The sequence below is a fragment of the Xiphophorus couchianus genome, chromosome 21 (assembly GCF_001444195.1).
Source record: "Xiphophorus couchianus chromosome 21, X_couchianus-1.0, whole genome shotgun sequence".
Classification (NCBI taxonomy): Eukaryota; Metazoa; Chordata; class Actinopteri; order Cyprinodontiformes; family Poeciliidae; genus Xiphophorus; species Xiphophorus couchianus.
Window position 1 is genome coordinate 20,020,905 of NC_040248.1, and position 15,108 is coordinate 20,036,012.

Below are 15,108 nucleotides of genomic sequence, written 5' to 3' on the forward strand. Positions count from 1 at the left end.
GCCCATTAGGAATGCAGTGTGCTGTTCTCTATCTAGGTCACAGCCTGAGCCACCTACTCTAGCTCTTCCCTAGAGTCCTCACCATGCTCCCCATCTCCACCCTGTCTCCTCCCCATCCCAGCACCCTGTATGGAAGTGGATGATTGGGGCATTAGCTTACCACCGGGGTGTGTGTCTATCAGGGAATATGAGCTCGTGTGACTGTCTGTTTCCTGGACAGGCTGTGCCTAACAAGGACACTTGATAGCTGTTTATCTGTTTTCATGTTTCACTATTTATCTGTCTCTAATTTGACAGAAGCAAAGGACGACTGAAAAAGTAATTCACATAGAGTACCTAGCAAGAGTTTTAGTAGTCATTGACCAGCTAAAAGTCACAAACAGGTGTGGCGTAAGATACAATGATTTTTTTGTGTTTCTACTTATACAAATTTTAAAAAGTATGTGAAAAAAAATCCCACATCTCCACCCAAACAAAATCTTTTTAGGACCACCTTATGCTGTTTTACGTCTGCAAGCAAAATAGCTCGATCGGACTGGTTGAGGAATGTCTGTGAACAGCAATTTTGCTACATATTCTCCATTAAACCAAACATTTTCTAACAAGTTTTCATACAGAAAAGCCTACAGGATGCTATATCTATCTCTCTCCTTTTTACCTAGTCTACTTTATCCTCCTTGCTGACAAAAAGCTCTCTGTCATAAAGGTAAAACTTGTGGCGTGAGCAACATACAGTTTTCCTGTCGACAGCTTCTCCCTCTTGAGTTGTAGATCTTTGTCGTTGCGTCTTGCCCAGTTTAGATGAAAGCCCCTGTCTCAATCAGTAGGAATACCTTTACAAGTCACTGTGTAGAGATTAGGCTATACACAGGTGAACTCTCTTTTCTAGTTAGGCAACTTCTGGAGCAGTTTTATTTAGAAGTACAATTGTGACTGAATGCACACCATTTCTTCACATTTTTATTTCTAAGTATCCTCCGGATGGTCCTGCAGGTGAAACAGTCCCTGGTAAACAGACCATTTTTTTTCCGTTCTCTGTTATACCTGAAGGATTTCAAAATTGTCGACATCCAAGTCTTCGTAGAGAGGAATCCACCTCTGTAAAGTTCTACTTCCTCAATACAAACACTCTAACCTTTAATGGGTCCTTAACTCACTACATATTGTTTTCCTTCCGCTTCTCAACTATGCACTACATTCTGTTGGTGTGTCACATAAAATCCCAATGTAACACAGTTAAGTTTGTGCTTGTAATGTGACAAATTAAATATAAATTCTTGTGAATACTTTTTTGAGCCACTGTAATAACAAATCACACACACAAAGCTCACCTTGATTCCTTGGGTGTTAACAGAGAGCCTGAAGGTTTCGTAGTAGATTGCCCTTCAGAAACTCTTCCTCACTGTACTCATATACTTCATCTAATGGATTTATGAATGCATTCTGACTGTTTATTTGTGTAGTAATGAGAGGCTTTAATCAGGGTTGCCAGGAACTTGAAACGTTCCTCTGAGTGTCTACAAAAACAGCCCCCCCTCCTTGCGCACACACACATAATGCAGTGATTTATGGGAAACATTACAGGCAATCATGTCGAGCTGGGCCGTGTCCTAGGCATTGTTCAGCCTGTTTGAAATATGGAAGAGCCACGGTGCCCCCCGTGATACACAGATTCATCAAGATACAAGCTAGCGCACAAAAAACACAGATACATGTTTGGCTTTCTTTTTCTTTAGGTATGAATAATTATAAGCGGACGAATGCGGTACTCTGTAGCTCGCAAATGCTCAAATGTATGTATTAGTTACATACTTTAGACAGACCTCTGCTGCAAACACACTATTAAACTCGCACTTCTTCAGCTCAACAGTCTCTTTGATAGTGATAGTTGTTAGTTTAAAGGCAGAGAACGTCCTCCGCTATTCTTATATCATTTCAGTGTCTCAGATGTTGCTGCGGTTCTGTTTATCTTGTTTCTGTCTGGTCTCTGTGGATAGAAAAAAAAGGGGAAAAAAAACATCTCTCAGTAAGAGCGGATTAACTGGGATGCACAAATTTGTTTTCAAAATACCCTCCTCTGCATATGTTTTCACAAAAATGACTAAAAAAAGAAACATATTGGACACCCATGGGCCGGGGTGCCACACAATACAAACCCGGCTCGATGTGACGGAGCATTCTCCACACGTATTTTGGTTCAGACTGTTTCGTCTTTATCTCATTTTTCCTTTCGGGGGTGTTGAATGCGGGGATAAGAAATGCCTATGAAGCTCCGCTTGTCTTTGGCCGCCAACGTCTGCCGACGACCTGACCACCACTGGAACGTAGCTGTTGATCAGGCCATTGGACACGCTCGCAAGCATGAAATCAAAAAGCGGACAACTCAGAAAGATTACTTCTAAAAGAAGAGCTCGAACATGGAAGGAAAGCACACAGAAACGGAGGGGAACAGAAATGGCACGAAGCGCTAATAGACACAGCTGAGAAAAATTTCAAGGCAACAAACAATTTCGGAACAGAGCGCTGCAACGACCAGATCCATTCACCTGGCAGAAAATCTTCATTTCTATGTAAACAGGTTGGTAGCGGCAGGGATATATGGGTAGAAATAGAGCATTTAAATACCATAATTTGACTTGACACACAATGCGCACCTGAAAGTAGTTTCTTTTTCAATATACTTTCCACGGTGAGAGACCGCATGCGATGTTTCTAAAACTGAGCAGCATCCAGCATTACGGTTTCGTTCCTGCTCGTCTGGGAAACCTAAGAGGCATAGAAGTTTGTGGCGAGAATCGTTTTCCCTCCGATTCGCCTGTGTCGTCGCCCCCTTACTGGGACTCAGTCTGATGTCATGAATAAATGCATGTCATGCCGCCACGGTGAATAACACGCCGCTTTCCCACCCAGGACAAACCATTCTCAACCTCATCTTCCTTACCCTCCTTTGTTTTTACTTCACTGCTGAAAGTCTTTAGAAGGACTTCACCCCCCAGAGCCGAAGCCAATCATAGAGTCCGGCCCACCGCTTCTCTAGAAAAGATTTGGTTGAGTTTGCTCACACTCTTGGCCAAAACACGGGGGCTGTCATGGTTGAAATCCCTAACGTGCCAGACGTTGAATTCTTGTCTAGTCAAATGAGTGATTTCTTTCTTCTGAAAGGTCATTTTTTGTTATGCCAGCCACTGTAACTCATGCACTGAAGGATACATCTTGGCTTGAAGTTGATTTTCTTGTGATGTGTCAAATTCAAGTCTCTTGCGAGAAAGAAGTCTGGCAAAGCAGAAAAAGCTCAGACTAACCCTATGGCCTACGGATAATCAATTCCTGGGGGAAAAAAGACAATGGACTGCAGACTGGTACATTAAGTTAACCTCCCTGTCTTCCTTGACGTTACTCTGCCAGGAAAGGGAATAGTTGCATGATGTTCAGGGCAAATTAAAAATGTGCTTTTTCTTTCTTTTACTTCTTGTCTCTATTTGAGTAGTTTTTATTCACAACAGTTGCTTCAACACACAGTGAGTCAAAAGGTCAGACAAATCAATTAAATCTCCTAATAGGTTGTGGTGTAGATCTGTATTCAGATTCCTATGGTATGACAACCTTGAATGCAAATATTATGGTTTTTACAGTGTTAACACAGTTTTAACTCAAACGCAAAGTGTAATGTAGAGACAACTCTACAGACCGCTAGAGATAAACTCCAGTACTCTTCTTGGCATCTTGTAATAAAATCTTTAAACTTTAGGAATGTTTTTTTTTTTTTTTTTAGAAATTGAAATCCCCTTTCGACAATTAATTAGGTTCAATGGTCGCAAACCGGGTTTGCAAGAGTCTTTAATCCATGTAGAACAATTTAGTTCTGTTTTAACTGGCCCATATGGTGCTGATTTTATGTCTGACGTTATGGTGATTTACTCAAACTGGGTTTTAAAGGAGCTCTGTTCTGTGTAAAATTATCCAGTTCAGTTTTAAGATTTTTTAAATATAGATATATAAATGACAATCCACTGGATTGATGGTGAACTATGGGGTAGAATTAAAAAAATACAGCAGTAATCAATTCATTTGAATTGATTACTCCTGTAATCAATTAATTAATTACAGCAGTAACCTATTATCCTTTAGCTGGGATAATAGATAAAGGAATGTGGGAGTACTGTGATATGAGCAGGTCAATATTGAGGCACATGTGGTTTAAGAGCTTATTGCATCTGATGTAGTATTAAAGCAAAACTGAGCATTACTCTCAATTCTTACAGCTTGGACTGTCATCATAATTGTAACCAGAGCTGAACATTCAATCAAAGAATTTTAAATCATAAAGTGGAGCTGGTCAAATGTAGGCCAGACTATTACAAAAATGATGAAATTGATATTTAGGTTAGCACTGAGAGGAAGATGGGTATGAAATTCCTAGAGATGTTTGCAGCTAACGGTTAGCATACGCTACCATTGTTGTGTTCTACAGAGGATCCAAAATGCACCAGACAAGCATTTAAGTGTTATAAATGCTTAAATGCTTTTATAACACCATGGTGCTTACAATTCACCATGGAAACAACTACATAAGTACTTATGTTTTATACTTTCACAAATTGTCGAGCCAAAATTACTCACCAATATTTCATAAGCTGCGTTTCCATTGACCTTAAAATTGCACAAATTGGAGATATGAAAATAAATTTGTATAATGGAAAAATGGCAATTTAGAGAAAAAAAACCCTCCTTTTTTAGTATTAGTTTTTTTGTTTGGCTTTATCGAAATTTGGGTATTGGGAAAACTGCAATTGCAACACTTTTTCACGTCATGAATCATACAATCAACAATCAGCTACTGGCGGAAATGACAAAGAAAATGTCAGGAAGAGGATGAGGGCGTGGCATGTTTTTTTAATAACTTAACACATGATTTTAATTGCATTTATTATTTATTGGAAACATGTTAATTGCGAAATGGTGTATGGTGACACTAGCAGAATATCGACAAAGTTTTACTCACATTTGCAATGGAAATGTAGCTATAGTAGCATCTTAAACCCATAAGCAAACAGTAATAGAATTAGGTCTTATTACAACTCATTTAAAACTGACATTGTATTGAAAATCTGCTTCCCAACAGCAAAGCTATTTAGAAGTAACGCTCTCTTTTTTCCCTTCAACATTTTATTACATTGGACAGAAATGTAAGAAGTTATGAGTCTTTAGTTGTGTTTCTGTGTGCCTGTCTTAACTTTGTGATGTGCTCCAGCCTTCCATTAGCATACAGATAGCATCTCTTTGTTTTTCTCTTTGAGAAAATACAGTTTTAATGGGTCTTTACAGCAGATGAAATCTGAAGGTGGGCGAGTAGTTATTTATTTTCCTCTTGAGTGCCACCAGCACACTTTCAGGGGACGGGTGCTCAAACACCATCAGACCTCCGCGGGGGGGCTTTGCCATGGGAGATATAGATTAAGTTTCAGGTTGGCCGAGCAGAAACCGTAATGATTCTCACTGTCTGCCCTTGAAATTACCTTCTCATCGCGTACTCGGATTGATACACACAGTCATTTTTTTCCTCCTTTCTAACTCACCTGTTTTTCAATCGCAAATTTGAATAATGGCAAATGCTTTAACACTCAGAGTGAGTGCATCATTTCAGGTTAAACCCCCGGTGGTTTTTTTATATCCTGTCACACTCTTTCAAAGCCCACACATTTAGGCAGCAGAAACGGGATGCAGTCTCTGCTTTTGTTTCTCCCTAATTCGGTGAGTAACTCTGAACTAGCCTCAAAAATTCCCCACAGAAGATGTCAAAACAGATTAGCTTCTCTTAAATCCACTCCCCAGATTAAATGATTGTACAAATCAAACTGGCTTTGAGGCTTTGCATAATTTATTTTTTTTCTCTCCCTGTTTAGAAATTCTGTCTTTGACTTTTTACTTCTCTGTTGTGTTTGAGCCTTGACAGACTATTAGTCCATAAATCAATGGAGATGATGTATGAGGCACCCGGTGCTGGGGGGGTATAAACCTTTCTGTTTTCTATGATATATGACCATGTATCGTGTTGGATAAATTACAGTTTCACTAACTCCCTTTCATGTATGAGCAGAGTGTAGCAAAATGTTGATTAGTATTTAAAAACATTTTATTTGGGGGGAAAACAAAACCAACATAATTGATGTAATACTCAGGAAATTAAGATTGAGTATCTTGAATTGAATATGTTTGATCATAATTTGTCTTGTACAATGTGTTCAACACATACAGCGCCAAAGACGAGTTTACAAATGTACTCACGAATCTTATGTTGATTTTGGACTATTAATATTCAGAAGTGTTTGGAGGTTGTTGTTTTTTTTTCATATGAAATGATCATACAATAAACAACATCAATTATTAGTACAAATGAGAATTGGGAACATGGCTTTTTATGAACCCACAGATTTTCAAAAAGATACACACTGGCTCACATGTAGATAAAATAGATAACAGATAATAATACTTTATTATTTCCTGAGGAATGGGGTTATTTTGAAAGCTTTTTAATGCTGGCTTGCTTTTTCTGTTCCAAAACTGGTCAAGCATCGCATTAAGTTCAAATTCAAAAATACTTTATAGATCCCAAAGATAAAGACAGAGCACCTGCACCTACTGTAACCAACAGCTAGGGGAATTTAACCTAAACATATTTTGGTGATGTTCGTAAATACACACCAAAACTGGGTTTGGAACCGTTTAAAACAGCTAACATGAAGCTTGTGGAACGACCTGGACCTCAGTGATTTGACGATACCAAATGATTTTTGTAATCAAGAGACTATTTAATGTTTTTTTCTTTTGTTCTGCTCTGTGTTAAAGTAGTATATAAGGCACTGTGAATTCCATTTTATTTTTCTCCCAAATACCACTTAAATTTTTCTGAATATAATTTTTTTTCTGAATTGCATTTCACCCTACTTATTAACCCTTATTATGGTGCAAATGACAGTTTTATTATTAGATTTTGCTGAAAAAAGCATACTAAAAAAAGATTGTTTGGGTTTGTTTGTTTGAAGAATCCAAACATTCTTAGTTTTCATGCTAAAAGCCATAAAATCCTGTTTTTAGCACGACAGAAAATCTGCCTTGTAGAATTCAAATGCTTATATAGGTTCCGCATTTTATTGCGTATCCCATTTTGTTTATTAAATTCCGTGATTCATCTCCATTTTCCACATCTCAGAAATCATAGGGCCCTAAGTATACCAGTTAAGGTGACTGGAATAGAAACATCTGAAGCATTAGTATTTTTGGCAATAGGTACATTTTCTGTATTGACACAGTTTTAAATCTTTATGGATCCAGATGAAGAAATAATAAATGTTTCATAATCTTTAGGTAACATTTTGGATGCTCATGGTTCAGACTGACAAGACTCAGACTACCAAAGTAAAAAGGCTCACCTGGTTGTCAGTGAAGCAGCAGATTTCCTAAATTGCCTTTTTTTTTTTACCCCTTTCCTGGTCCTGTGCTTTGATCTGTTCCTCTTTCAGGACACAATAGATGTGGGAAAAGTCTTTCACATGGAGCTGCTGCACGCCCAAGGTCTTGCTCAGCTTAATCCGTCAATATGTTTCGCAATAAAGACACCTCTCACTTTATTAATGCCGATCCAGAAGAAAAGGGATTTAAAGTTTCTACTCCCGTAAGGTTTTGTCATGCTTTTAGAGGAAGAATGGCAATTATAAAAGAAAAGATTAAAAAAATAAACATCATTCAAGCAAGGTATTTGTCATCTTCTTTAAGCAGACATATTTTTTATATTTTTTCAGCTTTATCACCACGTAAAGCACATTATCGCACAGACAGATTTTCCACTTACAGTTAATGGAAAAAAAATTACCTTTAAAATGAGAATATTACAAAAGACCAATGAAAAACACATTTTAAAATGTATCCTTAATGACCAGTTTGTTTAATACCTGGTTAGAGGTCTCCAATTTTTAAAAAAAATATTTTTTTATTCTGACAAAATATCCTCATCTGAACACATATTCTAATTTACTGAACATGGCTGTATTAGTAATAGATTATTGTTTATAATCTGATGACATCTGAATGGCCACAGGTGGCAACACATTGCTTTCGTAAAGAAAGCTGCAAACATTGGAATTCCAAATAGGTTTCTTCCAAACCCGTTTGCAAGTTCCATGTTGTGATATAAAGTAGGACCCAAAAAAAAGAAAAAACATTCATTAGGGAAGCAGCCTCCCTTTCCATGAATATATGTGCTTCCATCGCCTAAAAGTCAAATCTTGTCTGATGTAATTTTTCAGCTTTCAGAGAAAGTTTTCAAACTGTCAAGAAAAGCTCTGCTGCAAGAAAGGTAAAAATAAACCTAGAGCGAACCACCGCAGGGACTGGAGACTGCAGAGCTTAGTGCTTTCACAGTCTTAAAATCCAAAAAAAAAAAAAAAAAAAAAAAAAAACACATGTGAAACATCATAATCAATGTCTGTACATAAAACGCATCGAGGCAAACTGCGGAACAAAAACGCTCAATAAAACCCAGATCTTTGTCAGTGATTATATTTATTGGATTTCTTGCCACTTGTGGCCACCTGCTCTCATGTCTGCACCCTTTCCTGCTACTGCTTTGTTGTTAAAGTTCTCAAATACTTTTGTGAAATGACCTCATTTCGGCAGTCTATGGGTTTCTCTGGCTGTGCTGCTGCTCCCCCAGCAAACAACTAGCAGCAGCAAACCCTGTTTTACTTTTGTTTATAAGATGCTGCCAGTGACATTCACAGTCTCTGCCCAAGATTATCTCAAAACTTCATTTTGATCAGGTAGACTGTATAAAGCTAGCACTACTCTGAAGACAAACTGTAGTGAGTAGTGCATTTTTTATCGGATTTAAGTTGAAGTACTTATACATATTATACAAATGGAACTTTATTATGACGTGGTGATTCACAGATTCAAAGAGTGGATGGTATTGTCCAGCACTCTACTAAATTGGCTTAAAACTTTTATCAAATTTTGATAAAAAATCTGAGTGAACAAAGATTACATTTGGGGTTCCTCAAGGCTCCCTTTTCAAGTCACTTTCACTCAATATCGGTACAATCCTCGTACCTCAGATTGCGGATCACAATATCGGTTTGCATAAGTATGCTGATGAAACACATAATTATATTTATATTTATGTGTCATTATGAGACCACAGTACCTTAAAGTTGCTGCATTTTCTCCAGAATAATTTTAAAAAGTCAAACTTAAACAATTGAAACAATTTTTTGGTCTCACTTATGTGAGGTTAGAAGTCAGCACCTAACTGGCAGAGATCTAGGTCAAAACAGGATGCACAAAACTAGAACCTGATTTTATTTAGTGTGATGGCTTCTTGACCGATCTCTGCAGAACGTCTACATACAGCCACATCTGAGCTATAATGCTTCTGCAACAACACTGAGCAGCACCAAGACAACGGATTATATCACATCAGTTTTTTGCTTGCTGTTTTTGCTGGGACAGATTTGTTTTAAAAGGTTGCAATGTTTCTACAAGGTACAGAATGATAAAGGACCTAAATACGTCCGAGTCACTCTGCAGGTTTGACCCTCTCAGATCCTTACAGGTCATCAGAGGGCAGGACGCATTTAGTGTCAACGCTCCTCATCTCTCAAACCGATTCGCTGAAAAGCTGAGATGCTGGGTCCTTTTCAAATTTAACATACTGAAGCATTATCGTTTATGGCCCGCTGCACAGCTATCCCTTAAATGTTGAAAATGGCTTTATTGGGTTATTTTTATTGGAGTATTTGGTTAATTCTATAACCATGTCACATTGTCCAACATTTCACTTACAGCGAGTGCACTTACTGCTTATGTGTTGTGCATTTTTAGCATCATTCCTAGGCTTAAAAAAAAAAAAAAGTACATAGCGGTGAAATAAAGCTGCTTAGTGAGTGAACATTTAAATAATTCAGAACAGACTGATTTGAGCTACCATGTTTGGATCAAGAGAGATTTGACCAATAAACACCATTTGGGTGAAACGTTACACTTTGCAGTAGTTTGTCTGTTTGACGGGAGGAGTTTACCATCGAGGTAATGTAACATAAACTTCTTCCTTTACCCAGAAGACTAAAGATGGCTACTGGATGGATCTTTAACTTTGATAATACAAAACATAGCAATGCAACAAACAAGTACAGTAACCTCATTGAGTGGCCTAGCCAACATAGACCTCAGTTGTTTAGTCAGTATGTGGACTGAGCTGACACTTTGAGTTTACAAATGGAAGTACAACTTTAAGGTTTCAGAGTTTTTGTAAATAGAAGTAGGTGAAAATCTCTCCTGATATGTGTGAGAACCTGGTGACCAGCCACCATGTCATGTTTTGCTAACATGTCTCACCGTGACGTGTATATCATAACCACAAATCCACCGGAACCGAACAATTTCTACCACAAGAATCATTAAAGCCACTCACTTTGCCTTCTCCTCCGTTTTCTATCAAACCATCAACAAACAAATTCTTCTCATTAAAATGTAAAAAGTTTGCAGCCAGTTTCCTTCCCGTACAGTTTGCCAGGATGCAGATATTTTCTTCTCCCTGCTTGAGTCTAAATCACGAGTTGTCACAGCTCCCATCACTCGGTGAAGCTCAGGAAGAAAAAAAGAGCTTATCCTTTCTTTAGAAAAGCTGGCTTTGACCATTTTTACTATTTATGCTTAAGTTTCTACTGATAGCGACACACTTTTTTTTCTTACCAATTGGAGTGCAGAAAGACAGGAAAAAAAACACTGTTTGGTTATCTTTATGCAACTCGATGCATTCTGATTCTCTTTATATTGAATAGGCACATTATTATTTCAGTATTGAATTGGTGCCCTCCAAAATTGTCTTCACAATACAAACACGGCCTGCGCACCCTGACAGTTTGACACTTTAATTTTCAACAAAATGTTTTACCCGAACTTCTCTGATAAAGTGAAAGAAATTGCCCTCATAAATATATTTATACTGTGTTGGAAAACACTGCATGCTTCCTCCTCCATCCTTCAGGTTGGTGGTACAGAGCGCTATCTGCAAAATAGAGCCACTACAGTGACAGTGACTTGTCTGTCTGATGAATAAAACGAACACCTTACAGCCTGACTGGTTAGCTAGCCTCAACTCTCCTCTAAAGTTTCTACAGTTATACTAAATGTGTGTTCACTGTGATTCCTTGGCCATTAAATCCGACTCTGAGTCTTCTTTTCTTTTTCTAGGTTTGGAAAGGGCAAGAAGGACGAGGACAAGGTGGAGAGAAAGAGCTCAAGAAGATCGAAAGCTGAAGATATGCAAGCATATGAAGATGAAACCATCCAAATGAAGCAGGAACAGGAAAGGTAAGCGCAGATTCTGAACTAGCTAATGCCCCCCCACCGACCCCCCCGAGAAAAAAAAGATACTTGAAGAGTTTAATCAAGCAAATACTGTAAGTGTAAACATCAGTACTCAAAATTGCTGTTTAATTCCTGAGATTATCTCATAGCTAATAATTCCCTTGTAGTTGAGTTATAAAAGTGTTGAGTTTAGTCAATAAGGTCATTTAAGCTTCTTCTCCGTTGCCAAGTCTCACTCTAGCCGGTAAATGTCTGGTAGCCAAGGTGACCATGTCTCCATAGGCAGAGTGTTCCTCTCTATGTGGGCATGAATATGGGCAGGAACCTGTTGGCCATGAGCGCGCAGGAGCTGTGGTGACCATCATCGACCTTCTGATGATGTCGTTTTGAGTGTGTACCCTTGATCTGCCAGTTTTTCTGAAATCTCTAGGCATATTTGTCCATTGCTGATTGCCCTGTCCAGTTGACGCTATATGCGCTCTTCCGCCACAATTGCTAAAAAGGTTTTGACCTCAAGGTCAAAACCTGCATCTCGCAAACTACCACGAGATGGCATCTCATAGTAAAGTCTGGTCAAGTTCCTTAAGTTATCACCTTCCTTCTGCATGACATTAAAAAATGACTGATTTGCTACAAAGGCGATGAGAATGTGATGACAGAAAAGTTAAAAAAAAATGGTAACATGATTGAATAAAACATGACGCCCAAACGTGTCACCCTGTACGCTTTGGAAAGAGGGCCAACCCTCTTTATTCAAGAGAAACGTCAGGTTTTTAAGAAAATGGCTGCACATCGATTAATCGTTTGTTGATCGATAAAATCAATCAACCTGTTTTGATCCCTGTTAGGGATCATGGATCAGTTTCAGTATCTGAAAATACTTGAAGAAGTCATATTGTCATATGCAGAAGACAATATGACAATCCCAAACACGCCATCTTGTTTCCAGATGTATAAGATTGACATTTTGGAGTGGGCATGCCAATCTTTAGGACGCAGTCTATTAGAAATCTTTTGGGTTTACTTGAGAAAAATGCTGTTTCTGTGGCACAAACCAAGAAACTCGGAGGAATTATGGAATGTGGTTTGGAATACCTGTTCACAAGAACCAGGAGTTGACTCTATGAAAAACAGATGTGGAGCAGTTCTCAGAAACTGCTGCTTATGAAACTGAACATTAGAGATTCACACGAAAAGCTAAATATTCAAACATTCTCAGGTTTGTACAGAAATGGTTCAAACTTGCAATGCTGACATTGCTATTTTTTTCCTACAGTTTGAATTTATTTTTCCTCGCTTTCTGTGACTCAATAACAAAAGTAAAAAAAAAATGTATCTGTTCCAGTGGTTCAGCTCAAATTGCTGTTATTTAAAACACAGTTCTACATTCTTAAGCTGGACAGGCGTGGACAGTTTGCCAATATTTAAGATGCGTCTTTCCATGAATCAGTTATGGATCCTAGTGGCCCGTGCCAATCACAGCTCTTCATGTCAGTCCTGTGGATTCGATCTTATTGTTTGGTGATTAACAATTAACAACCATCAACAAAGGTTGTTAGTCTTCAAAGAACACACTGTTTCTTTGATCGCTCTGTGGACGTTGGGATGTGCAAAAGAATCGGGCGTCGTATCGACCTCGCTGCCGTGACCTCACTCCTCACCAACATGTAACTCTCGCCAGTGAGGAAGACGGCATCGGTGGCGGGACGAATGAAAAGGCAGCTTGCCGCCTCCGTTGTTCTCCACCAGCCAAATGAACTCAGTAATCAAACTGCCGTTGGTAATGACGGCTAATTGAATAGAAACAATGGAGCTTGATAGCGCGCCCTCTTACAGCGACGGAAGAAAAGGATGGATGGTTGTTGAGAACGTAATGCACAGACACACACCCACTCACACACGCGGAGAGAGAGAGAGAGAGAGACTGAACTGTCACAAAGCCCGTCTTCCCTGCTGAATGGAACATCTGGAGGTTTTACTCAAATAACTGCACCACGTCGCTTGGTGGTATTGAACTGTGATTTGCAGTGAAGGTCCGATCCATTCAGACCGTGAACCTCTCTGGCTGTGGGCCTGGTCTGTTTCTTTCAGTGAGCTTTGGAAACCAGCAGGCCTGTTTTTTCCCCATCCAGACCCATCTCCTTTTGAACGGCTCCCAAACAGCAAGAATCAATACAAAAACACAGTGGGCATGAGATAATGTTCGGTGCCATGGACATGTATTCATGCCTATTGTACCTTTTTTTTACATTCTGTTAACCTCAGACCCTTATTGGGATTAAATGTGACGGAACAGCACAAAGCAGCTCGTGATTGTGAAGTGGAAAGAAAATGATGGTTTTTACAGCTAAAATCCGCATTTATTTTCACCTCTCTGTACTCCGATGCTCATATATTGCATCCGCTCCTTTAGAAGTAACCTATCTAGTAAATGCAGTCCTCCCCTTCTTAAAATGTAAATTCACAGTACAAATTTACCAGGACAGTGCTGTCCACTTAAACTGAAAGACCTAATGGAATAAACATAAATCATAACAGAAGCCAGGAGGCCCATAGCATCGCCGAGGTAGCAGCAGAGATCCACTATAAAATCTGTTGAGAAAACATCATCAGTCGCGCACATTTAATGGAATTGAAGGACTAGAAAGCTGTTGTTGGAAAAAAAAAAATCATAACAGCTTTTATTTGCAATTTTCTTCAAGTGATCTAGGGATCACGACGAAGATGTGGAAGAAAGTTCTCTATCCAGACGAGGAAATTAAAAAAGTTCGTAGCTCACTGCTACGTTTAGTAGAAAACAGACATTAATTTTTTTCTGAACACACCATCCCCACTATGAAGCATGGTGGTGGCTGCATATAGAGCTAATTTTATTCAGCAGGAACTGAGAATTTGGGCAAAGCTGATGGAGCTAAACACAAGGCAATCCTGGGAGATTTGCTCAAGCAGGGATGTCCAAAGTGAGGCATGTGGGCCAAATGCGTCACGAAGAATACTTTGCTGCAGCATGGGATTTTTATCAATGATGGTAAAATATTGGCCGCCAGTAAAATTGCTTGATTTATGTTTTCCCTGACAAGAATGTTAAATAAATACTCCTAAAATTTAAATAAAAGGAGCCTTTGGTTGAATTTGATAACAAATACAACTAAATACATCTAGTGGCTTTTACTTTTACTTTTACTAAGGAGACCTTAGTACATCCAATAAGCATAGCTATTTGTAGCTGTTGTTTTCAATGGAATGGTGAGGTTACAATCATTCTAGTAGATCATACACCCAAAATTTAATTTTAGGCAAAGAAAATGGACAAAAGACTATTTGCAATTGTTGACCAGATCTGAATATAAAAATGCGGACAAAATGTATAAAACACCTAAAAAAAATATCTAATTTTTGTAAACTTTTTGGCTAAAAGTTACGAACCTGCAGCGTAAAAGCTACTAGACTGTGGCAGACGTTCACCTTCAGCAGGACAACAACAAATGTTCAGCCTGATCGATAATGAAATGCTTCAGATGAACGCTCATCTGTGTGATAAAAGTCTGGACCGGCAATAGAGCATAAGAGGCAAGCCTTGGAGGTTTAAGTTCACAGACACTCCAACTAATCTGACCTTTAAACTATTTTGTAAAAAAAATGTCCAACAATTTCACTTTCTAGATGTACAAAACTGGTATAAAAACACCCCAACATAGTCCAAGTTAGTAATACCAAATATTAACTCAGAGATACCAAATTCAA

General features: G+C 38.6%; 1 protein-coding gene across 2 annotated transcripts in view; it reads left to right on the plus strand.

The window, feature by feature from the left end:
* The window catches only part of LOC114136816 (partitioning defective 3 homolog), a 384,289-nt gene that overhangs the window by 258,399 nt on the left and 110,782 nt on the right, over positions 1 to 15,108 (plus strand). For both annotated transcript variants that reach the window (XM_028005119.1, XM_028005118.1), the window contains one exon: positions 11,248 to 11,367. In XM_028005119.1, coding sequence (XP_027860920.1) covers positions 11,248 to 11,367 — 120 coding nt within the window. The remainder of the gene's footprint in view (positions 1 to 11,247; positions 11,368 to 15,108) is intronic.